The sequence below is a fragment of the Eumetopias jubatus genome, unplaced genomic scaffold, assembly GCF_037043125.1.
Source record: "Eumetopias jubatus isolate StellerSeaLion01/CBP00866 unplaced genomic scaffold, mEumJub1_p1.0 scaffold_4, whole genome shotgun sequence".
NCBI classification, from domain to species: Eukaryota; Metazoa; Chordata; class Mammalia; order Carnivora; family Otariidae; genus Eumetopias; species Eumetopias jubatus.
Window position 1 is genome coordinate 15679717 of NW_028274810.1, and position 25398 is coordinate 15705114.

Below are 25398 nucleotides of genomic sequence, written 5' to 3' on the forward strand. Positions count from 1 at the left end.
GCCCAGCCCCGCCCCCTCGGCGGGCCAATCAGACGCGCGCCGGGGAAGGACGCACAGCTGCCCGCCGAGCGAGTCGATGAGGACGCGTGAGCCGCCCCGCGCCCGCCGAAGCGCTCGAGCGCCCCGCCAGGCGGCTCGCCATCTTTTTCAGCTGGCCGGGAGGTGTCTTTCTTTCCCAGACGCAGGCTGGCGACTGGGCCGTGATTCGGCGCGATCGGGTATCTGTGCGGCGGCGGGCGGCCTGGGCAGGCGGTGGGCGCGGGGGAGGCCGCGGACGCTGCCCGGGGCGGGGGCCGCGCTCTCCGGGGCTTCGGGAGGCTTCGCGGCGCTGCGGGTGCCAGGATGAGCGGGCGACTGGCCACCTTATCTTCGGGTGCAGCGCGGCTGCTGTCGCGTTACACGGTTCAAAGAGCGGCCTAGGGAGAGGGACAAGCTAGTGCAAAGCCAGATCCGAGCGAACGCTGGATTTTTGTGGGCTTTAGTTATCTCGGAAAACTTTACGCGGAATTTGAGCAAACGGCGTCAAGCGGAATAGCTCGGATTTGGTTGGAGTGAATTTTTTTGAAACTCCAAATCTGATTTGAATGTAAAAAAGTTAAGAGATTCAGGTTTATGAGTGGGTGGTGAAAAACAATTCATATTTTCTCCGTGGCAGTGGTTGTGAAAGTGTGGTTGTGAAAGACTTTCCTTGGAGATCTCAGTCTTTCTTGGTAGCTCTCCACTCAGTTTACTTGTTTTCCTAATCTGTAAAATGAAGATAACCGTACTACTACCAAGAGTTTTTGGAGAATTGAATGAATGAATGTATGTAACAGTTTTTGGCACATAGTAATCAAACACTGCTATTATATATAATTTTGATATTAGCGTCAAAGCCTGTAGCAGATGAGGAAGGTGATTAAAAAGAACTAGAGAAGAGAGCTTATTAGTAACTGCCAAGTAATAGAATCACAGGTGCCCCCGTTAAACTAAACCAACACGGGATGGTTACTCATCCTAAACACTTTGCTGCTCAGAGTGTGGTCTGTGGGCCAACATCTCTGCCATCACCAGGAGCTTTTAGAAATGCAGAATCTCAGGCCCACTTCCGACTTAGTCAGAAGCTGTTTTTAACAAGATCCCGGGCAGGTTTAGATGCAGTTTTGCTTGGAGGAAGTGTGAGATCAGCTGTTTAAGATTTCTCAGGGAGTTCCAGCCTTCAGTCAGTGACCAAGGGGATTTGGCAGGAGGACTTAAATTTGAGGCTGGTTCCACTTCCGCCTCACCTGGTCTTCCGTTGTTTCTTCAGTTCCTAGTCCTGGGTAAGTTCTGCATCTGCTGATCATTATTGGAGAAAGTAATGTAGCTTGATAACATGACTGTGGGAGTCATAGTCAAAACTCAGGTGCTTGAAGAGTTTTTGATTCATCTCCCTTTGTATAATGCTCCCTATAGTGCTGTTTTCCAGATCTCCATTCCCTATCCCAGCTCCCTGACACACAGTGCCGCTCCTGGCTTTCCAGTGGACCATTTCACAGTCTTCTTGATATTGGGTAGTAAAGTGAACTCTGTCAGCTTCTCTTCGTTTTGCTTTAGAACCTTTTTTTCCACCTCTCATTCATTTCTGTTTTGAAGGAGTGTAAAACCTTGTTGCCTCTGAAAAGCCTTTTCTGTAGCCTTGATTTCATACGCTGCCATCTTCTCAGAGCTTCTGCTCAGTTCAGAGACTCCCTTTATCAACTTAGTTCTTCAGTGCTTAGAATTAGGCTTCTCCCTGTCAACGGCCTAAGCAATCCAGCGGCTTTATTTTTTTCCCCAGACTTAATTTTTTTCAGCTTCTCTAAAGTATTTTATATAGGTGACTAATGCCTCTTTCAAATTAAGCACCTCTTGGTTTCTACACATTGCATTTTTTAGCTTGTGTTCTCTCGATAGTCTTCACTGCCTTCTCTTGTGTTTGGGTCTGGGTCTTCTCGAGGCTTTATTCCTTAGTTGAACTCCTTCCCCACCCTACCCCCCCCAAAGTATACAGTCATCCAGTATTTATGTCTCTAGAGCATGACAGGGATCCTAGGATACTTTTCCCACCATTATTGTTACTTAGCATTTTGGTTTTTACATTTTTAAACATAAAAAGTTGTGGGGTTTGGGGTTTTTTTACTATCAGTAGTTGACTTCACTTGTCAATATATTTGACCAATTCCTTTGCTCATCATTGTTTCTTTTACTCACATCTTTTATTGATGTTAAGTTTCTTTAATATGTCAAGAGTCTATGGGTTGGAGACTTTCTTAGTCTTTTTATGTCTGAAGAAATCTGTATTAGTTTGCTAAGGCTGCCATAACAAAATACCACAGACTGATGTCTTAAACAACAGAAATTTTTTTTTTTTTTTTTTGGAGGGAAAAGATTCTGGAGGCTGGAAATCCAATATCAGGGTGTCAGCAGGGTTGATTTCTTCTGAGGCCTCTCTCAGCTTGTAGATGGCTGCCTTCCCCCTGTGTCTTCACATCAACTTTCCTCTGACCTGTGTCCAGATTTCTTCTTATAAGGACAGCAGTCATATTGGATTAGGGCCCATGCTAATGACCTCATTATAGCTTAATTACCTCTTTGCAGACACTATCTCCAAATAGTCATATTCTGGGGAACTGGGGTATAGAACTCCAACATAAGAATTTTGGAGGAATACGTTTCAGACCATAACAATATCTCAATTAGTCTTTCCCATTTAAAAAAACCCTTTTGTAAAATGTGAAATATATATACAGAAAAATGTATAAAATATAAGTGTTCATCTTAGCAAATTATTTAAAAAGCATACACCCATGTGCCTACCTTCTAGATTAAGAAATAGAATACTGTCAGTATCCCAGAAATCTTCCAGAGCTTTTTCCCTCATGTCATTCTTGAGCTCAGAGGGAAAGATTTCAAGTATAGCGTTTGCCTGTAGTACTCTATCTGGCAAAGTTTTCTTTTATTCCTGGTTTGGTAAGTGTTTTAGTCATGAATAATTTATCCTGTTTCATTCTTAATTTGGGGGGCCTTCTCTTTTTCTTTTTTTTCTTTTTCTTAATTTTACTAGGTGTTTGTCAATTTTTTTAGTCATTTCAAAGAATTAACTTTTGGTTTTATCTTTATATTTATTTATTTGACAAAGAGAGAGCGAGAGGGAACACAAGCAGGGGGGTGAGAGAGGGAGAAGCAGGCTTCCCGCTGATCAGGGAGCCCGATGTGGGGCTCAATCCCAGGACTTGGGATCATGACCTGAGCCAAAGGCAGACGCTTAACGACTGAGCCACCCAGGTGCCCCCCCCCTTTTTAAAAGATTTTATTTATTTATTTGACAGAGACAGTGAGAGGGAACACAAGCAGGGGGCGGTGAGAGAGGGAGAAGCAGGCTTCCTGCTGAGCAGGGAGCCAACTCCTGTTTATTTTTGTATTAAATTCTTTCAGTGGTTCTTTTTCAGGCCTGAGGTAGTTTCCTGCTATGTGTGCACTGATCCACGCCTTGCTGAAGACTCAAGGGGGAGTGTTCCCAAACCAGTTCTCTGACGCAGACTGGATATCCTACAGTTCAGTTCGGACACTGTGTACCCAAAGTAGTGCACACCCTCACAAGTTAAAGGCACAGATCTGTGCAAGACTGCTTCCATGGCACACGTCTTGGGGGCCATCTGCACTTGTGATCAACTGGCTATAGATTAGGGGGATCCCACAACTCTGTCAGGTTGGATAATTCACTGGAATGACTTACTGGAAGAACTCCCTGAAAGCAGTATACTTACAGTTTTATTAGAAAGGATATAGATTGGGATCAACCAAATGAAGAGACACACAAGGGCATTCTGTGGAGGAAGATGTGGAGTTTCTGTGTCCTTTCATTTTTCAAAGACCATTATACTTGCTTTCCTGGTGTCCAGTGTCTTGAAAACTGTTGTTTCCTAGACTTTGTGCAGAGGTTTCGGTTGTTCGGGCAAGAGGGTACACCTGGCCCCTGTTACTTCATTTTGGTCGGATGTAGGAGCCCTAGGAGTGCTTTGGAGCGTGGGGTTACTATGTCATCTTGACCTTCCTGCTGTTCTTTGAGCGCTTCAAATTTTGTCCCCGCTCTGATCTTTATGCTTGCTGTATCTACTCTCTGGATGTTCTTTTCCCGAGTCTTCCTAAGGTTTGCTTCTTATCATTTGCTTAAATATTGCGGTTATCTACTGCTGTGTGACAAACCACCTCAAAGTTTAGAGGCTTTAAGCAACCATTTTCTTATTATTTTTCATGATTCTGTGGGCTTAGGGATTTTGACCGGACTCATCTGCATTGTTCTTTTATTCCACATGATGTTGGCTGGGTCGCAAGTCTGTTACCATGGGATTGACCTGGGACCGCCAGGGTGGCTCATTCACGTGGCTGGCCGTTGACGTTGGCTGCCAGCTGGGAGCTTAGCGGCGCCCTCTGCACATGGCCTCTCCGTGTGGCCAGGCCTTCTCGCAGCATGGCGGCTGAGAGCAAAAGCAGGTGTTCCGGAGTAGAAGCAGCCAAACCTCATATAGGCCAAGCCAGGCCCAGAACCAACACAACATCGCTTCTACCACAATATTTTGGCTCAATATTGTGAACCCATGTAAAACCTTTGCTTGTAAGAAGATGGTGACGGAAATTTCATCCCGTTTTTTGTTTTTTTTTTTAAGATTTTATTTATTTGACAGAGACCCAGCGAGAGAGGGAACACAAGCAGGGGGAGTGGGAGAGGGAGAAGCAGGCTTTCCACCGAGCAGGGAGCCCGATGCGAGGCTCGATCCCAGGACCCTGGGACCATGACCTGAGCCGAAGGCAGACGCTTAACGACTGAGCCACCCAGGCGCCCCTCATCCCGTTTTTGAAAGAGGACAAGGGCGTATGACTGAGTACCTTGATGATGTGTCTGTGTTTTTAACAAAAAGTGGACACTCTGCAAAAGGGACTTTCCTAGCAACTGACATACCTAGAAAACTATAAATTCTAATTTCTTCTAATTATAATTCTTGGTTAACAACTGATGTTAGGTATCTTATACTTCCCCCTTTTTCTTATAAAAACCCCTTTTTCCCTGCAGTGGGCCACAATTTGGGTTGCTCCCCAAATTGCAATTCTAAACACCAAATAAATGCTTTAATTTTACATCAGTTTTTCCTCTTTTCATGGTTGACATTGGTCACAGGGTCAGCCCAGATTCAGGAGGAGGGACAGTAAACTCCATCTCTCGATGGGGACCTGATGGAATTTGTGGCTATTTTTAATCTCCGAGGCCTTCCCTAAAATACTCAACATTGCCTAATCCATCCTGCCATTGTCCTGCTTTATTTTTTTCATAGGGTGTATCACTATCTGAAATTATATCTATTTTTTTTGTCAACTTATGTCCCATCTTGTCCCCTGCGCCCATGTGCCCCTCTCCACCATGTATCTTCTTAAAACCTGGCTGGGCTAGTTTCCTGGTATCCCTGTCAGCTAAGACAGTGCCCAATACCCAGTAGGTATGTAGTAAATGTTGAACATATGAATGCTGAACTTTTCCCCAACACCATGTTTCTCCTTCTGAATTTCTTTTGAAGTTAATAATACTACCTTTTTGTTGTTGGTCAGCCTAGAAATCTTGGCCATGCTTACCATCTTCTCCTTTCCTTACGTGCATTCTGTGGCTGAGGCCTGTGGAACTAATCTTCAGAACACAGTTCAGTCTCCTTTGGCTATTTCACCCTCCCTGTGGGATTCTCTGAGTCCAGTTTTTCCCTCATTCTGTACACTTAGTGGTGCTTTTATTTTCCCCCAGTGTGGCTCCCACGCGTTCAGAGCTACTGTTAGCAGATGAGGTTGGCCGTGGGCCCCGTCACCCCAGCCTACCTTGTCATCCAGCCATCTCCTGGCCCCACCACGTCCATCCTCGAATGTACGGTTTCGAAGGTTCACTTTGCTCCTTTGTCTCCTCACCTTGCCCTCTTAGCATGTTACCCACACTTCCCTGTTTCCCATGCCCGTTCCTCCATGAAGTGGTGCCAGTTTCTCCCAGTCAGATGAGCTTGCTTCAACCTTTGAACCTCTAGAACCCTGTGAATCCCTGTGTGGCTTTGACCATTTGCATTTGCTGCTTGACGTTTATTGAATGTCTCTCCTGCACCAGCCACCAGGCTGGGTGTTGGTTTTGGAGAGGTGGAGGGGGCAAGATGGAGAGTCGTCACGACGGTGAATTCCGATTGGAGTAGGATGTTACTTTCCCCTGAAAAAGTTCACGTCATAGCACAGTGGTTTTCTACCCTTGCTGCATATTGGAACCACCTGAGGCGCTTTAAAAATCCCAGCACCTGGGTCCCACCCTTAGAAATTCTGATTTGCTTGATCTGGGATGTGGCCAGAAGATTGAGACTTTTAGAAGCTCGCCAGGTGATTCTAATGCACAGCCAAGATCGACAGCCACTGTGTCAGTGGGAGAGCCTGACCAATACGAGGCTAATTTCATCGTGTGTTGTGTTAGACGAATAAACAGAGCACGCTGGGAGCACAAAGGAGGAGTGTATAATACAGCCTGGAGTTATTTTTTTTTTAAAGATTTTATTTATTTGTCAGAGAGAGGGAGAGAGGGAGAGAGCGAGAGAGAGCGAGCACAAGCAAGGGGAGCAGCAGAGGCAGAGGGAGAAGCAGACTCCTTGCCCAGCAAGGAGCCTCATGTGGCACTCGGTCTCAGCACCCTGGGATCATGACCTGAGCCGAAGGCAGACGCTTAACCAACTGAGCCACCCGGGTGTCCCTGGAGTTACTTTTATTTTTACATTATTTTTACTTTCTCACTTGGGAATTCCCTCACCTGATTTTTATTCATGTTAAATATAAGACAGGCTGTCCAAAAGAACTTTCTGCAATGATGGAAATGTTCTAGATCTGCCCTGTCCACTGTGGCACCCACTAGCCCCATGTGGGTGTTGAGCACTTGAAATGCAGTTAGCGTGAAGGAGGAACTGAATTTTTAACTTTATTTAATTTTAATTAGTTTAAATTTAAATAGCCACATATGCTTAGTGGCTGCTGTATTGGACAGTGTCGAATAGAGGCGGTATTAAGTATTGAAATGATTTGACAGTGTTTCTGCAGAGGCTTAGATGAAGCAAGTTGTTTTCTCTGAGTGGTTTGGGAGTTCAGTCACCTTGTTTGAATGTTAATTTTGTACATTTCTTATTTTCCATGTGTTAAAAAAAAATTTGGGGGGAGAGGGTTTGGTTAAATACCGCTTCTTTTTTATTTTATTTTATTTTTTAAATGATTTTATTTGACAGAGAGAGAGAGAGACAGCAAGAGAAGGAACACAAGCAGGGGGAGTGGGAGAGGGAGAAGCAGACTCCCCGATGAGCAGGGAGCCCGATGTGGGGCTCAGTCCCAGGACACCCTGGGATCATGACCTGAGCTGAAGGCAGCCGCTTAACCGACTGAGCCACCCAGGCGCCCCAATACCTCTTCTTTTTTAAAGCAGTTTTACTGAGCAATGATTCACATACTAAACTATTCACTCATTTAAAGAGCACAATTCATGCAACCATCACCACAGTTTTATTTATTTTTTTAAATGTTTTATTTATTCATGAAAGTCAGAGAGAGAGAGAGAGAGAGAGAGAGGCAGAGGCAGAGGGAGAAGCAGCCTCCCCACCTAGCAGGGAGCCTGATATGGGACTCGATCCCAGGACCCTGGGATCATGACCTGAGCCGAAGGCAGACGCTTAACCATCTGAGCCACCCAGGCGCCCCATCACCACAGTTTTAGATCATTTTTCATCACCTCAAGAAGAAACCCTGTACCATTTTAACTGCCAACCGTCTGTTCTGTTCCAGCCTTGAGCACCTACTAATCTACCTTCTGTCTCTGTAGATTTGCCTGTTCTGGACCTTTCATATAAATGGGATCCTGTACTGTGTGGTCTTTGTTGCCTGGCTTCTTTCACACAGCAGTGTTCTCAGGGTTCATCCATGTTGTAGCACGTGTCAGTACTTCATCCGTTTTTATGCCTGGAATCTCGCATTGTGTGGATATGCCACATTTTAGTTATCTGTCAGTTGATGGACATTTGAATTGTTTTCTTTTTGGCTGTTGTGAATAATATGGCTGTAAACATTTGTGTACAAGTTTTTGTGTGGATATGTGTTTTCATTTCTTGGGTGTAAGCCTAGGACTGGAATTCTGAATCCTATGAAAAGTTCCCATATTCTTTTTGTCTCAGCACGAATATGTGTGTATGTATTTAAATGTGAATACCATTTTACTGAGTATTTTTATATCAGTTATTATTCAGTAAGAAAACATTATCTTAGCACCAGAAGGAAGTAGATAGTTTTTATTACAAAACCATTTCTTCTAAAAATAATTGTATTTTATGTCTCTTAAAATTTTTTTTAGCCTTCATGCAGGATGCTGTATTCTCTGCTCCTTTGTGAATGTCTGTGGCTGATAACCGGTTATGCTCATGATGATGACTGGATTGACCCCACAGACATGCTTAACTATGATGCTGCTTCAGGAACAATGAGAAAATCTCAGGTATTAAAAAAAAATGCATGTGCATGTACATAAGACCTTATCGGTCCTGTAATGGAAATAGTGTACTTCTGTTACTGTTTCTCACAGAGCTTCCAGAGTCAAGAGTCATGTACCAATGACTAGCAGCCACGTAGAATATCTCCCTGACTTTTAGTCTAAGAGGATTTCAACCCCACCTGCTTATTTCTGTGTTGAATATGAATGTAAAGCCCGTCGAGCCGCCAGCTAACTTGATTTTAGTTCTTAGCTAGTATATAAATTTGAGACTCTTTTTTGGTTCAACACAGATGAATTATGACAAAGTCATAAAATGATGAAGTCAACTTTTAGTCTTCATTAACTTTAGGTTATTTTCACAACTGAACTATAAAGAAATAAAATCTCTATTTTGCTCTAGGTAAAACATGGTATATCAGAGAAAAAAGAAGTGAGTCCTGACTTGTCACATGCTGATGAATTGTTGGAATGTTATAGCAAACTTGATTCTTTAACTCATAAGGTTTGAATTTTTTAATTTTTTAATTCATGAATTTTATATTTATAGTGTGTTAAATTGCTCTGTTTCCTGTCTTTGCTAACATTGTATGTGTTTCTATGTGTGTACTGTACAATTTATGTATAGTTTATTTCTTTAGTCTTCTCTTTCATTACTCTGGCCTTGTCTTTTTTTTTTTTTAATACTACTTTTATTTTCCAGTAATAACATTTATCTCACCATGTTGTAATTCTTTCTTTAGCAGACTGAACATTTCTTGGGACAAGGAATATGGGTTTTTTTTCTTTTTTAATATCTTATTTATTTATTTGACAGAGAGCGAGCACAAGCAGGGGAGTGGCAGGGGGAGAGGGAGAAGCAGGCTTCCCGCCGAGCAGGGAGCCCGATGCGGGACTCGATCCCAGGACCCTGGGATCATGACCTGAGCCAAAGGCAGATGCTTAACCGGCTGAGCCATCCAGGCGCCCCAGGGACAAGGAATACGTTTTATTCATTTTTGATTCTCTATCACCTTTCACAGTGCTGGGTCATAATAGACTCATAACAAAGGCAGCCCATGAAGAAATGGGCCTGTGACCGCCTGATGAACATGAAGGAAAAGCCACCACACATACTAAATTATAATAATCCCTTATATTTGCAAGAGTAATTCTTATGTTCATCATTTATCCAATCTTTTTATTTGTGTGGCTGAAGTGGAGTTTATGAGAAAGGAAATAAATCAAGATCGTTAAGGGGGTTGAACGCATGTTGAGGGGTGGGAACTGGTCTCTTGGCTGTGGAGGCTGTCAGCTGGTGGCCCAGTGGAGGGGGCTTCAGAAGGAGAGGGGTGGCAGAGGTCCAGCAATGCCAAATGCTCCAGCTGGGGCAGTGACAGGTACTGAAGAGGAAAGTGTTGGATTTCTCCAAGGTGGAATAGGCAAATTTTGGTAGCCGAGGGAGGAGGGAAAAGGGATAGAGTGAAGGAGATTTCTAGCTTGAGAGACTGGGAGAGCTTGTGAACGGAGATACAGAGATCTCATCTCAGTTCCAGATCTGTCCGCACTGCTGTGGTTCTAACCGGCTGTGAATGCTGTCTCACCCGAGTGCTAGCACAGAAATGCTTGGATAAAATTTGCCTCAGTTTAACCGTGTTTTGTAGTATCATGAGCTTGTTTGGCTGCATACTAGGAAATACGGAAATTTTTCATTCCGTTCTTTGCGTCTTGGGCTCAGCATTGTAAAAGTATGATTGATAAAATGGAGTCTTGAATTTCTGTTTTACAAAACATTCTCAGGGCGCCTGGGTGATGCAGTCTGTTGGTTTCCGCTTAGGTTGTAATCTCAGGGCTGTGAGATCGCGCGCTGTGTCAGGCTCCATGCTCAGTACGGAGTCTGCTTGGGACTCCCTCTCCCTTTGCCCACCCCCAAAACAAAGAAATCTTAAAAAACAACAACAAAAAACCACACACACACAACATTCTCTTAAAGGGGCACCTGGGTGGCTCAGTTGGTTAAGCATCTGACTCTTGATTCTGGCTCAGGTCATGATCTCAGGGTGGTGAGATTGAGCCCCATGTAGAGCTCCATGCTGAGTATGGAGCCTGCTTAAGATTCTCCCTCTCCCTCTGCCCCTCACCACACCCTGCTCGTGCTTGTGCATTCTCTCTCTCTCTCTGTCTCAAAAATTCTCTTAAAGAGGGACGCCTGGGTGGCTCAGTCGGTTAAGCATCTGCCTTCAGCTCAGGTCATGATCTCAAGGTCCTGGGATCAAGTCCCACATCAGGCTCCTTGCTCAGCGTGGAGCCTGCTTCTCCCTCTGCCTGCTGCTCCCCCTGCTTGTGCGCGCTCTCTCTTTCTCAGACAAATAAATAAAATCTTAAAAAAAAAAAAACTCTTAAAGAGAAATTTAAAGAGGTTTGTAAATCTTGCCTGCAAGCGGAGGAAACTGCCATGTGACTTTTCAAGGGTCCTTTTCTCTTAAGTCTATGTGTGACATTCAGTTGTCATGTTTATCATCTGAAGCCCATTTCAAATGCTAACTCAATTCATGGTTCATATTCAGAAAATAAAAGTTGGTTATCACAGGTTCTAATGCTTTGCAAAGAGAACCCACAGAAGGTAGAAAGTTCTACATTTTCATATAGTTGATAATCGCAAGCTCCTTACCTTGATCTTGATGGGGCCACTAGGCTAGAAACTTGACCCTTACATGAAACTTTGATGCTAATGTTGAATTTGTTTTTTAATTACAGATCGATGACTGTGAAAAGAAAAAGAAGGAAGACTATGAAAGTCAAAGCAATCCTGTTTTTAGGAGATACTTACACAAGATTTTGATTGAAGCCAGAAAGCTCGGACTCGTGAGTGTTGGTGTGATACTAATCAGTGTGGTGGATATTTTCATTATTTATTAATTTCAAATGGGGGGAGGTGCCTTAAATTTGCTGTTTGAACTTTGCTAAACAGTTGGAAATTTGACACACTCATGACTTGGCAAAGAAATTCTGTGCTGGCTCTTGTTTTCTGCCACTTGCACACTTTCTTATTCATATGATATAAGATCATTCTATGCTGAGAAAAAGAACAGTGTGCTTTAAGTAGTCCCTCCTACCACGCGGAAGCTTTTTACTGTGGCAAGGGTTACTTTGTAGAATTGCATATCATGTGCATATTTTTCATAATTAATGTTAAGATTCCATTTTTTAGAGTCCTTGTTTCCACTCTGTGGAGTCAAACATCAAGAAAACTTAAGGGGAAGGAGTGTTAGATGAATATTTAATAATCCCATCTTATTTTGGAAGTGAAAGGGCAGATGTTCTCATACATGCATCCTTTAATTCAAGTCTTTTAGGCATGTGTGGGATAAGGGCACAGAGTGCCAAAGAATTCCTATGGTGCAGATAATTGATAATATTTAGTTGAAGGTTTTTTTGTTTTGCTTTCTTTAGTTCAAGGTTTTTTAAAAATAGTAATGTATGACTGCTTTTTCACGTTAGTGATGACTTGTGATGTTATATGACACTTTTTTTTCTGATTTTATATTTGCTTTTATGTAAGTGTATTTATTTTTATAAAAGAGAAACATTATTCTGTTTGTGTTAACTGGTTAATGAATGTAAAATGTTTATAGTGATTTTGCTAACCTGAACTCACGCTAATAAAGATAGTTATAAGTATCATGTTTGTTCACAGAAACTCCAATTTGACTGCCTTTTAAGATCCTTTTTTGGGGGGGCGCCTGGGTGGCTCATTCGGTTAGGTGGCTGCCTTCGGCTCAGGTCATGATCCCAGGGCCCTGGGATCGAGCCCCGCATCGGGCTCCCCGCTCGGTGGGGAGCCTGCTTCTCTCTCTCCCTCTCTCTGCCACTCTGCCTACTTGTGCTCTCTCTCTCTCTGTTAAATAAATAAAAATCTTAAAAAAAAAAACCCTTTTTAAAAAAATTTGTGTTAGTGTGTATTTTAGGCTAGTTGAAAATAAAGTCAGCAGGGCGCCTGGGTGGCTCATTTGGTTAAGTGACTGCCTTCGGCTCAGGTCATGATCCTGGAGTCCCGGGATCGAGTCCCACATCGGGCTCCCTGCTCGGCGGGGAGTCTGCTTCTCCCTCTGGCCCTCTTCTCTCTCGTGCTATCTCATTCTCTCTCTCTCAAATAAATAAATAAAATCTTTAAAAAAAAAAGAAAGTCAGCAAATGGAAAATTGTAAATGAATCAAAATAAGTAGTTGATGCTCATTATTTGTGGATTCCGTATTTGCGAACTTGCGTACTCACCTTATTTTATAACCTCAAAGTCAATACTTGGGGAGCTTTTGCGCTGCTCTTGGACATGCGCAGAGCATTTGCGTTGCCTGGTGTGCCCATTCCCAGCTGAGGCTGAGCACGGCCGTGTTCTGCCTTCTTGTTTCAGCTCTCAGACTATAAACAAGTACTTTTTCATGGTTTATTTAGTGCTTCGTATTTCACACTTTTGTTGATGTTACTTGGCTGTTTAAAATAACTCCCAAGAGTAGTGCCGCCTTAGTGCCTCTGAGCCGCGAGAAGGCTGGGATGTGCCTTCCAGGGAAAATACCCATGTTAGATAAACTCTGTTCGGGCAGGAGTTACAGTGCTGTTGGTTGTTCAGAGTTCGGTGTTAATCAAAAATATTAAATAAGGTATCTTTAAATAGAAACACATAAAAGGGTTATGTATTGACTGCCTGATGAAAATGTAGGAACGCAACCCTGTATTTCCTGTAGGAGCTGTAGTTCAGGTATTTGTTAATTAATGTCCACGGTGACGTCCTAGAACAAACTTGCCAATAGTAAGAATCAACTGTGTTTGGGTAAAATGTACATTGTCTTATTTTCATAGAGTTTTATATTTTTGAAATGTTTTTCACATGTATGATCTCTGTTTTTTATGTTAGACAAATAGGTGGATAGTATTTTTATTTTATACATGTGAAATATCAACCACATATATATTTAGTTCCAAATCGACTTTTGTCTTGAAGTGTTTCTCTTTTCTGTTTTGTTCTGTTTTGTTTTTTGGGCAAATTTAATTCAGCCTGAAGAAAACAAAGATGATATGCATTATGATGCTGAGATTATCCTAAAAAGACAAACCTTGTTAGAAATACAGAAGTTTCTCAGTGGAGAGGATTGGAAACCAGGAGCCTTGGATGATGCACTAAGTGATATTTTAATTAATTTTAAGTTTCATGATTTTGAAACATGGAAGTGGCGATTTGAAGACTCCTTTGGAGTGGATCCATATAATCTGTTGATGGTAAGATGGGACAAGGGGGACCTAAGTAACAGCTCATTTTTTTTAAATTTTTTTTTTTTAAGATTTTATTTATTTATTTGACAAAGACACAGCAAGAGAGGGAATACAGGTGGGGGAGGGTCAGAGGGAGAAGCAGGCTTCCCGCTGAGCGGGGAGCCCGATGTGGGGCTCGATCCCAGGACCCTGGGATCAGGACCTGAGCCGAAGGCAGACGCTTAACGACTGAGCCACCCAGGCGCCCCAGTAACAGCTCATTTTTAAAAATGCTTTAAAAACTCCACCACAGAACCCTCCTACACTGTTGGTGGGAATGCAAGGTGGTGCAGCCACTCTGGAAAACAGTATGGAGGTTCCTTAAAAGGTTGGAAATAGAGCTGCCCTACGACCCAGCACTTGCACTACTGGGTATTTACCCCAAAGATACAAATGTAGGGATCCGAAAGGGTACGTGCACCCCAATGTTCATAGCAGCAATGTCCACAATAGCCAAACTGTGGAAAGAGCCCAGATGTCCATGGACAGATGAATGGATACAATGTGGTCTGTATATACAATGGAATACGCTCAGCCATCAAAAAAAAAAAAAAAAATGAAATCTTGCCATTTGCAATGATGTGGCTGGAACTAGAGGGTGTTCTGTTAAGCGAAATAATAAGCCAGTCAGAAAGACAATTATGTCTCGCTGATATTGTAGAATTTAAGAAACAAAACAGAATCATAGGGGAAGAGAGGAAAAAATGAAACAAGATGAAACCAGAGAGGGAGACAAACCATAAGAGACTCTTAATTATAGGAAAGAATTGAAGGGTTGCTGGAGGGGAGGGGGGTGGGGGCACGGGGTAACTGGGTGATGGGCATTGGGGAGGGCCTGTGATGTAATGAGCATTGGGTATTATATAAGACTGATGAATCACTGACTTCTACCTCTGAAACCAAAATACACTATATAGGTTAATTAAATTTAAATAAAAAAAAAACTGTTGTGTTAACCCGTGCGAAGACCCTTCTGTCCTGATGACCATGCAGCAGAATGGCACAGATGCTGTTGCATATCTGAGGCCAGTTCTTTTGTTTTTGCTGATGGTTATCATTTTTCAGTGGGGAGGATGGCTTGGCAGTAACTCTATTCTCTGCTTCTTCCTGTTTTCGAGGTGCTTCTGTGTCTGCTCTGTATTGTGGGATTAGTCGCTACCGAGGTGTGGACGTATGTGCATTGGTACACCCAGCTGAGACGTGTGTTATTCATCAGTTTCCTCGTCAGTTTGGGATGGAATTGGATGTATCTATATAAGGTATTAAATAGGTGGAAGGTTTTCATGTTTTTCAGTGTTACTTCATGATAACATAAGACCTCAATGCCTTTAGAGGAGCTTATAACCTTGCCTCTGATCAGAGATGCCGGCGGGGGCGGGGGGGGGGGGGCGGGTGTCACTGGCAGCCACTCACCTGTCCCTGGTGTTTTGGGTCCCTGACCAGTTTGGTGCAGGCCTATTTTCCTGACCCAGTTTCTCATGGGTAGCATCTGGGTGGCTAAATCAGAATAGAGCTAGGTGGATGCATTTTAAAAATTTTTATGTAGGTAGTTTAGGGTATGTCCTTTTATTCTTTGCCAGAAAGGATATCAAAATGTTATTTTTTTAAAGTTCGGTTATTTTCTGAATATGAAAGTGGTACTTTGATAGTAGGTGATTTAGAAAAGGTAGAAAGTTATACAGAGAGATTTGATTTTTTTAAAAAAGATTTTATTTGAGAAGGAGCGAGCAGGGGGAGGGGGAGGGGCGGAGGGAGAGAGAGAATCCTGGAGCAGGCTCCCCGCTGAGCAGGGAGCCCAGCGTGGGGCTCGATCCCAGGACCCCGGGATCATGACCTGAGCCAAAGGCAGATGCTTAACTGACTGAGCCACCCAGGCGCCCCAGAAATTTGATTTCTTTTTTTTAATTACCTGTAATTTTGTCACCTAAAGATAATTGCTGTCAATATTTTGAGGTATTTCTTTCCGATTTTTTTTTCTAAATTTTAATTCTTTCAAAATTGGGATCATGCTGAATATAGAAAGTCAAATGAAGCACTGTTCCTGTCGAAATAGCATTGAAGGACAATTTTAGATCTTTCTAGCAGGGTGAGTCAAGTGGCAAAATATTTTTGATGAATTTATCTGATTAAATCATTGTGATATATCGTTAACCTTTTGCTCTAAGTTCTATAGCTTTTATTTTTTTTAAAGATTTTATTTATTTATTTAATTAGAGAGAGACAGCGAGAGAGGGAACACAAGCAGGGGGAGTGGGAGAGGGAGAAGCAGGCTTCCCGCCGAGCAGGGAGCCCGATGCGGGGCTCGATCCCAGGACACTTGGACCATGACCTGAGCCGAAGGCGGACGCTTAACGACCGAGCCATCCAGGCGTCCCACAAAACACCATTTTATCGTGAATTGTGAAAGAAAATGAGAAGTAGGGCACCTGGGTGGCTCAGTCGTTAAGCGTCTGCCTTCGGCTCAGGTCATGATCCCAGGGTCCTGGGATCGAGTCCCGCATCGGGCTCCTTGCTCCATGGAAGCCTGCTTCTCTCTCTACCTCTCTCTCTGTCTCTCTGTCTCTCATGAATAAATAAATAAAATCTTTAAAAAAGTGAGAAGTAGTCATTTAATATATATAACTCTATTTTTGGGTGTGGTAAGAATTATATTTGAACTAATTTTTAAAAATAATCCTTTTTAGCACAAAGGTTTGCCTTTCTCATCAAAATTACTTACAAAGAAGGAAGCTGTAGTTCTTTATCCTCACTCGTTGCATTAAGACTGCTTTGCCATGAGTGGAAAAGAGCTGCTATTTAGAACCGTTTTTGTTTTTTTCCTACTAAAAAACTGTGAACCGTCTGGTGTCTGGTGAAGACACGGTTTGATGTCAGGGTTTTGGATGCGTAGACATAACCTTCATGTCTGCAGCTGCTCACAGCTCCCTTTTGGTGTTGCTCAGCTCGCGTTCGCGCAGCATCAGGCCGAGGTTGCCAAGCTGGAGCCATTGAACAACGTGTGTGCTGAGAAGATGGACTGGATTGGAAGCCTCTGGGGTAAGGGGTCGGTTTGCTGGGCCTCATTTTGAATAGAATTTCCGGGAAGGAGAGAACATATTAGTCATTACAGCGAAGTGAGAACATGCTGGAAGGAGGCTTTCCGTGGACTGAGTCCTCAGCGTCAGAAGAAGATGCGAGAAGAGGCAGGGTTCAGACCGGGCCGCTCGTGCTCACGTGACCTCACGGGGAGGGACCAGGGACCAGCGTCTTTGTCAGCTCCTGTAGTGCTGCGGTCCCGTCCGTCGGACTGGGATGGAGACGGTGCTCGTCTCGTCTGTCTGGTCCTTAGGAAGGGGGTCCAGCGTGTGCATTAAAGATGGGAATCAGTGTTTATGTGAATTAATATCCATCTTAGACTTACTCTCCTTATATACTGACTTATGAAATGTTATGTTGTAGCTTTATACAATTTTGTCCCTAGGAGGAAAGTTCTTTAACTTATTTCCCCTCACAGACTGGATATACATTGTCACTACTGTTGGCTGCCTTTAGTTCTGTGTTATCTAGCAGTAGGAATGGTTGAGTGTTCGAAGGCACTTTATAAATGCAAGTCCATAAGAACAGACCCAGAATAGAATCCCTGCGGATTGTACAAAACAGGGCGTCCATATTAACATTTCTTTAAAAGTTGTGGGAACTAAACCAATCTGGCCTCGCTTCCTGGCTACAGGGGACAACTGAATGCCGCCTCTAGCTCAGGCTAGTATGTAATGTATGTAAACCTAATTTAGAAAAATTGGGAGAACTAATAATGCTCTTTATTTTGTAAAGTAATGGATTTTTTAAATTGAAATTTTACTGAGATAATTCTAGATGCACAGGTAGTTGTAAGAAGGAAAACAGATCAGAGTACCCTTTCCCCATTTTCCCCCAGGGTAAACGTCTTACACGGCTGTAGCAGTGCGATCTCACAGCCAGGATATCAACTTGCATATAATTCAGCGATCTCACACAGATTGCCGCGGTTTTTATTTGGATTCATTTGTGTGTGTAAAGAACAATTTTTAAAACTTACCTTTTAGAAAATTTCATAAAGTATGTTTTATCTACATAAGACTTGTCTAATTTGAAGAGATTTTTAAGATAAACATATTGGACATAAGATGAAAAATTTTTAAATCACTATTACAGGGAGTCTATTTGTACCAGCATTTAAAATTGGTTGGTCGTGGGGACAGGGACAAAACCAAAATGCTGTCTTATTTGGGAATGAAATGCGCCTTTTTTTTTTTTTTTTTTATGACTCAGTGTTATGTCTGTTTCTCTAAATAGAATTGTTGAGAAGTTCATGGACCTATAAGGATGACCCATGCCAAAAATACTACGAGCTCTTATTAGTCAACCCTATTTGGTTGGTCCCACCGACGAAGGTATAGAATACATTTGTAAAAATTATTTATACAAAGTGAATCAAAAATCTCTTGTATTTATTTAAAGTTGTTAGTGTTTTTTACAGTCATTTTGCTGATAATAAACCCTTGTTCTAGAAAAAACACTTCCATTACACAATGATTTTCACATTAAAAGCATTTTAATTGATTTTTTAAAAAGATTTTTTATTTATTTGACAGCGAGAGAGAGGACAAGTAGGCAGCACGGCAGGGAGAGGGAGAGAGAGGGACCACAAGCAGGGGGAGCGGGAGCAGGAGAGGGAGCAGCAGGCTTCCAGGAACCTGGGGAGCAGGGAGCCCGATGCGGGGCTGGATCCCAGGACCCCGGGATCACGACCTGAGCTGAAGGCAGATGCCTAACCGACTGAGCCACCCAGGCGCCCCAAAAGCATTTTAATTTATGAACATAATTTTGGCCCCAGTGCACAGTGAATTTTGGCTCATCCTGTCTTTTGAGGGAAAAACTAAGTTGCTGTTATCTTTTGTTTTAGGCACTGGCGGTTACATTCACCAACTTCGTCACGGAGCCACTGAAACACATCGGGAAAGGAGCTGGGGAATTTATTAAAGAGTTCATGAGGGAGATCCCAGTATTACTTCACATCCCAGTGCTGATCGTTATGGCTTTAGCTGTCCTGGTTAGTATACAGCACGGCTGACTGTTAACAGCGCTTGTAGAAAAAAGGCAATTCTAAAACCTAGACTTTTTTGCTGTTGTAAATCAGGCTAAATTTTGCTTAACAGTATGAAAGATGATTTTTGAGTGGTAGATTTATTTATACTTACATGTATATTCCTTTAAGCAAGGAGATGATTGTCAAGTTTGATTGTAGATGTCATGGCAGTGACTTAGAATAATATTTTTCTAAAGTTGTTCTTCAACTTGGTGAGTTAATATACATGAAATCAGTTGTTTTTGTCCTCTTTGAGAAAGGGGGCCTTCTTATTTCAGTCTGAGTTTTTGCAGCACTAAGAAGGGAAGAGCATTGGCTTTTCCACAGAATCAAATTGGGATGTGGAAGAAGGTGAGTTACTGAGAAACAGTTGGGGAATCCAGGAACAGACATTTGTTAAGAAGAAACATTCGTCATTCATCTGTGGTCTCTTCAGCTTTTTGTATTGATTTTCGGCCCTTACTCTAATAAAGCAGTTGTCACTTAAAATGTAAAGAACCCAGATGTGCCACGGGAAAAACCAGGTTTGCATTTGTAAAGAAATTAACCTATTTAAAGCTTATAACTTTAAATATTTTCAGCATCTACTTTCTCTGATGGGTGTGAATATACACAACATAGGAGCAGTTATCAGACAATTAGTACAATTTAAATGATTAAATTAAAAAGGATTGTCTTCCCTAAGGTTACAAAATTTACTGCACTTTATTCACTTTGAAATTGTTCCTGTTTTGGTTTTGTTTTTTGGCTTGTGATTACAGGAGTCCGGTTTAGGGGTATGGTTTTGTTAGGTGACATTAGTTGTATAGTAGTGCAGATTTTCCCTGACTTATGGGATTATGTCCCAATAAACCCATTGTAAGTTGAAAATATTGTAAGTCGAAAATGGATTTACTACACCTAGCTTACAGGACATGGTAGCTTGGCCTAGCCCACCTTAAACATGCTCAGAATGCTTATGTTAGCCTGCAGTTGGGCAAAATCATCTAACACAAAGCCCATTTTATAACAGAGTGTCAAATATCTCATGTAGTTCACTGAATATTGTACTGAAAGTGAGAAACAGAATGGTTGTGTGGGTATGGAGTGGTTGTGAGGATACGGGTTCACCCTCGATGCCCCGTGGCTGACCAGGAGCTGCCCTGCCCAGCATCACCAGAGAGGATCGGACGCCAGATCGTTAGTCCAGGAAAAGATCCAAATTCTAAATTTGAAGTACAGTTTCTCCTGAGCGCACTATCACTTTCTTAGCATCGTCAAGTCTTAACAGTTTTAAGTTGAACCATCGTAGGTGGGGGACTGTTTGTATTTAATCGCTGAAGCTGAAATTACAAGCAAGAACCCATCATCTCTTACTGCTTCATCTGCCTAAGAAAAGGACTTTTACTGCTTCTGTCTTTAGTTTCTCCAGCATAGTGATTTTCAAACTTTTTGTCTTTAGGACCCTTTTGCCCTCCTCACTGCACACCACAAAAACAAAAAACAAGAAAACCCCCCAAAAAACAAACAAAAAAACCCTGAAGACCACAAAGAGCTCTTGTTTATAGTGGTTTTATTTATTGATATTTACCAATTAGGAATTAAAACTAAGAAAAATTTCAAATACAAGTCTACACAAGCACACAGTCGACGAGCCAGTAGAGTGACGAAGTCATTCCAGCCCCAGAAGACTCCACCATACACTCAGAAGGGAAGAATAAAACAGAGTAAGGTCTTTGAAGTGTGAAAAGTTTGACCTTACAGAGTCCCCGAAACTGTCTCAGGGGTCCCTGGGCCACAGTTTTGAGAACTGCTGCCTAGTTTTCCCCATGAAATGGGATTCCAAGCCTGTTGAATTTTAGTTGTCGCTAAAGCCAAGTTTGTATTTGTAGAAAAGTTACCCTACATGAGAATGTTTATGTAATGATGTGTGTAACACTAATTTTTAGCATTTACCTTATATGGTGGGTGTGGCGATAGACATCTGATGAACAGTTATCAATTAGTACCTTTCAATTTAAGTTTCTAGGTTTTAGCCAAACTGCCCTTGTTACAATTCAGTGAAAGTGTGTTCAGCTGATTGAAATGTCTACTTACCACTTAGTGATTTCTCACATTTTGTTGGCTACTCTGGCCTAGTATTAATCTAAACGAGATCGCAAATGAAACAAGAGTGAAGCAAACATGTTTATGTCTCCAAATGCCATTAAGTCACGTTAGGTAATTTTGCTAGCACCCTGAATAATTTCATTGTAAGTCAGCCATTAAATACTATATATTTCTTTCTTTTCCTTCTAGAGTTTCTGCTATGGTGCTGGGAAATCAGTTAATATGCTGAGACATTTAGGTGGTCCTGAGAGAGAACCACCCCGGGCACTTGAGCCAGGTGATAGAGGACGGCTGCAGGAAGTTGATGATAGACCCCATGGTGGAGCAGGTGATGCACGTTTCCCTTATAGAGGCCACATCAGCCCCTTTGAGCGAGGCCCTTATGACAGAACATATGAGGGTAGAAGAGATGGTATGAGAGAGAGAGATGTTGACTTGAGACCTAGGACTGGCACCAAGAGCCCCGAAGTGCTCCGGCCATGCGATGTACCCCAGGCAGAGGCGAGAGAGCGTCCCACGGTGGTACCCAGTGTAAGTCAGCAGTTGTTTATTTTGCTGTCCTTCATGTAGGCCTCCGTGCTTCCTGTAGAGCTTCTGGGTAGGCGATTCTTCTCTTTTACCTGCCACAGTTAATTATATCCCATTATTCTATTTTCTGGCCAAAAGTTCAGCCTTCTCAGAAGAACTAAAACGAGATTTCATTTTTTTATGTTAAATCCTATTTAACGGTAGTTAGAACAGGTAGTAATTCATATGAAATTTCATAGGAAACCAAGTAATCGTGACTGAAATTTCTGCCTTTGAAGAGCTCAGGGAAAAGTCTTCACTGAAGGCCCGGAGCCCGGGGGAACCTGCAGGAGACCCCTAAAGGCTCAGCTGGGTGGGAGAGTGGGCAGGGAGGGGTCACACACCCCGCTTTCCCAAATCCTTGGCATCATTGGCTAGACTCTACTTTCTACCTGCAGAATGCTGAGATGTTTTTTCTACATTATTGGCCATTTAAAGGGACATTTCTGTTTTTGTTTGAGAGAGGAATTTACATTGTCATTTGCAAAGTTTAAGTTGTAACTGTAAACCTTTGAGAAACAGTTGTGAGCAGAGCAGAATCTAGAAAATTAGAATCCCTTCCCATGGAGTTTCTTATAAGAATAAACATACCTGCCGACATCTAAAAAATTTTCAGATGTTCCTTTCATTTAATAGTTAATGGTAATGCACCGCTCATCTCAAATTCTCCAGGGACTTCTCATCTCACTTAAAGGGAAAGCTAGGTACCTCGGTGGCCCAGGGCTTCCTTGATCTGCCCACAGCCCGCCTCTGTTAGTACATGGATTTCTTCTCCTACGCTCACTCTCCTTCAGCCACAAGGGCCTCCTCGCTATTCCATGAATTAGAACCTTTTTACTTGCTCTTCTCTGTCTAGAATGCTGAAATGTGGTTCATTTCTTTAAGTCTTTACTCCTGTATCACCTTTCACATTACCCTAATTTAAACAGTCGTCTGATCCCAGCGTGGTGCTTTGTTAATTTGTTGCTTGATTGTCTCCCCAAGCTAAATGGAAGTTCCAGTGAAGGCAAGGGTTTTTGTTGGTTTTGTTCCTGCTGTGGCCCCAGTACCTGGAACTGAATACAGGCTCAGTAAATATTTGTCGAATAAATTATTCTCACCAGGCAAGAGGAGTTAGCAGTACTGGTCCCCAGTCCTCTTGCCCTCTCCTAAAGCTGGGTCACTAGACCACCTGGAATATCCTGAGTGCCCCCACTCCTCCCTGCAGGGTTCTGTGAGGCTTACTAACATTTACGTAATTACAGCACAGCACTGGAGCTGGGATTTGAAGGAGTTGAGAGTTTGATACAGATTTGCATAGGAACTTGTTAAACGTGTTTGATGACTGAATCTTCACATTATGTTAATTAAAAAATTAAAATGTCATTCTCTACAGCATAAATTACCCATTTTGGATACAAAGCCCAAAGAATTCGGTGGAATCCAGGGAGAAAGCACACTGCCTGAAAGCAGTACTGAAAGCAGCCAGTCTAGTAGGCCTGTCTCTGGCCCAGACACATCAGAGAAGGTGGAAGGTTCACCTGCGGAGGAAAAGGCCCAGCTCGGGAGCGATGCCAGGGGCAGCCCAGAGGAAGGCAGCGTGTCCAGCCCAGCCAGCAGTGGGAAGGATCTGGATAGTGGCCCATGTGGCTAGAGGAGCACAGACTCGGACCACAGCTCAGAGGTCATCTTTGGGTTTTGTAAAGTATACTCTTCACAATTATTTGCTCTCCTCTACAAATATTCTGACATTTACTACTCTACAGGTGGCAGCTTAAACATTAATATTTTTATTGACCATCAGAACTAACGAATTCCCATGTATTTCTGTTTAATTTTTATCTTTTGTGTAATTTCATTTTCATATTGGTACCTCCTGTGGAGTTTGTGGTGTTGATTTTGGAACAGGATCTCATAGATGAACATATGGCAAGCATCACTGATTTCAGATAATTAGGCCAGTTTGAATCAGGAAACATTGAAAGATAAGTTTTATGGTTCACATGCATATATAGGAACCAACTAGCCGACGTGTGTGTTGCCTACTGGACGTCCTGTAATACCTATTTCAGTTAATGATTTGTTAGCTGTGCACTGGATTTGATGTGTTTCCAAAAGTGGTAGGTACTCAGAAACTATTTTAAGGAAAGTCCACTGTCGTCAGCTTTACCCTTTTCATGCACTTCAGCGTCTTAATGCAGTCACGGAGTCTGGGTCCCCTTGTCTCTGCGGAGGCTGCCCCAGCTCATCACGGCTTCGTCGTTGCGAATCCTGCCTCCATCGCTCAACTCTGCCAGTGCTGACTGGGCCTGCTTCCTTGTCGCCCCTTTTTGCCCTCAGCTAAGACAGACCTGAAGATGGCCGGGAGAATTTAGTTACCACAGTTTGTTAATCGGTGATCTTGGTCTTACATAGTCAGTAGCCAGAGACTAGCTTTACCCCTTTCCCCACCAAATATATACTTTACACATTGGCCGAGTACATTATTTTTGCTAAACAGCATAATTTCTGTATGTCCCTGGTTAAGTATAAAAAAATGCCATTGCCAATTAAGATTTTAAAAAATTACCTCAGCAAGAGGATGTAAAATTTGTTAATATTATTTTGTAGTTTAATATTGCAAACATCTTTAGTAATTCATCAGAAAGGTAGTAGTTCTTTCCAGAAAAAGCAATAGGATTTTATAGAAAAATTTGCAACACAGTAGGTATGGGACAAATGAACTCACACAAGGATGCCTGCAGCTTGGAGTGGATTTGTGAACATCGGTGCATATTAAGTCCTCCCTGAGGGCCAGACCTGTTCACACTAATTGGTAAATATGTGCCCAGGGAGGTAGTTGTCCTCTGAGCTGTGATGGGATTCTGAAGAGCAATGAAATGCCTCAGGTGACAGACTAACTATGAGAGTGGAGTTAATGCTGTTTGCACTTCTAACTGCTTTTTATCCAAAAAATGAATCTGTAAAAAATTAAGTAGAATTTCATCTTTGTATTCTCTCATTACAGATACCCGTTTGGGGATGCAGTCCACTTTGACAGCTAGCGAGGCAACATACCACTGCTGTTGAATGATGACAGCAATTTAGGGAAGACACTAAAGCAGACCGAACAGATCAAGGCCAGTTTATAACTTGGGGAAATAGACTTGTTTATTGTCCAGCCCGTATTTATCATTAGAATCAAGAATTTTAGCAACAGGCTTTTAGGAAAATCAGAATGGGGTAGACAGCTTTATAAAAGCAGTGTTTAAGTGGAATAGATAATGTTGAATGTTTACAGGGTCTAAGAACTATTGTATACACAAAATAAACACCTATTTTTACATTACTGTGATTCGGTATGCTGTCTTTGCTCATTGAATATGCTGGTAAGAAAAAAACCCCATGAAACTTACGTGCAGTTTTTAAAAGGATGCTGTCTAGGACGTTATATTGTATATGTAATATATAAGACATAAGATGATCTGGGTGTTAACAGAGTACTTTTGACAAAATTTGATCTTACAACCAAGAAGAATAATTTTTTTCCCCCGAGCCTTTGATGTGATTCCAGATTGAGTAACTATCTTTCTATTTTATTTTTGTGAACATTGGCCATTTGGAGAAGTGGTTCTCACTGCCCACCAAGTCACCTGAAGGATTTTTAGAAAGAAAAGAGACCCAGATACCATCCCAGCTGTGCAGAATCAGAAGCAACCAGAGGTGAATGAGTTGCCAGCTTGTTCTGGTTATGGGCATTTTCGTTCTAGAATTCACCCTTAGACTAGGCTCTACTCTATCCCATCTTACTGTGTTCTTTTCCTAAGCTAACTTTATGTCGTCCTGTTACATACCCTTGTAAACT

At 42.3% G+C, this 25398-nt stretch overlaps 1 protein-coding gene across 2 annotated transcripts; it reads left to right on the forward strand.

Annotated features, from left to right (window-relative positions):
* The first annotated feature begins 90 nt into the window (after window positions 1-90).
* Window positions 91-24888, forward strand: CLCC1 (chloride channel CLIC like 1). 2 transcript variants are annotated; one of them, XM_028102024.2, is made up of 12 exons: window positions 111-218; window positions 8396-8536; window positions 8934-9035; window positions 11267-11374; window positions 13562-13783; window positions 14935-15075; window positions 16759-16852; window positions 18128-18225; window positions 18738-18884; window positions 21198-21539; window positions 22951-23238; window positions 24562-24888. In XM_028102024.2, the coding sequence occupies exons 2-11, from the start codon at window positions 8408-8410 to the stop codon at window positions 23206-23208; spliced, it is 1641 nt and encodes a 546-aa protein (XP_027957825.1). In that variant the 5' UTR covers window positions 111-218; window positions 8396-8407; the 3' UTR covers window positions 23209-23238; window positions 24562-24888. The 2 variants fall into 2 exon arrangements, with proteins under 2 accessions (XP_027957824.1, XP_027957825.1); XM_028102023.2 differs by having other exon boundaries at window positions 91-218; window positions 22951-24888.
* Window positions 24889-25398: the final 510 nt, after the last annotated feature.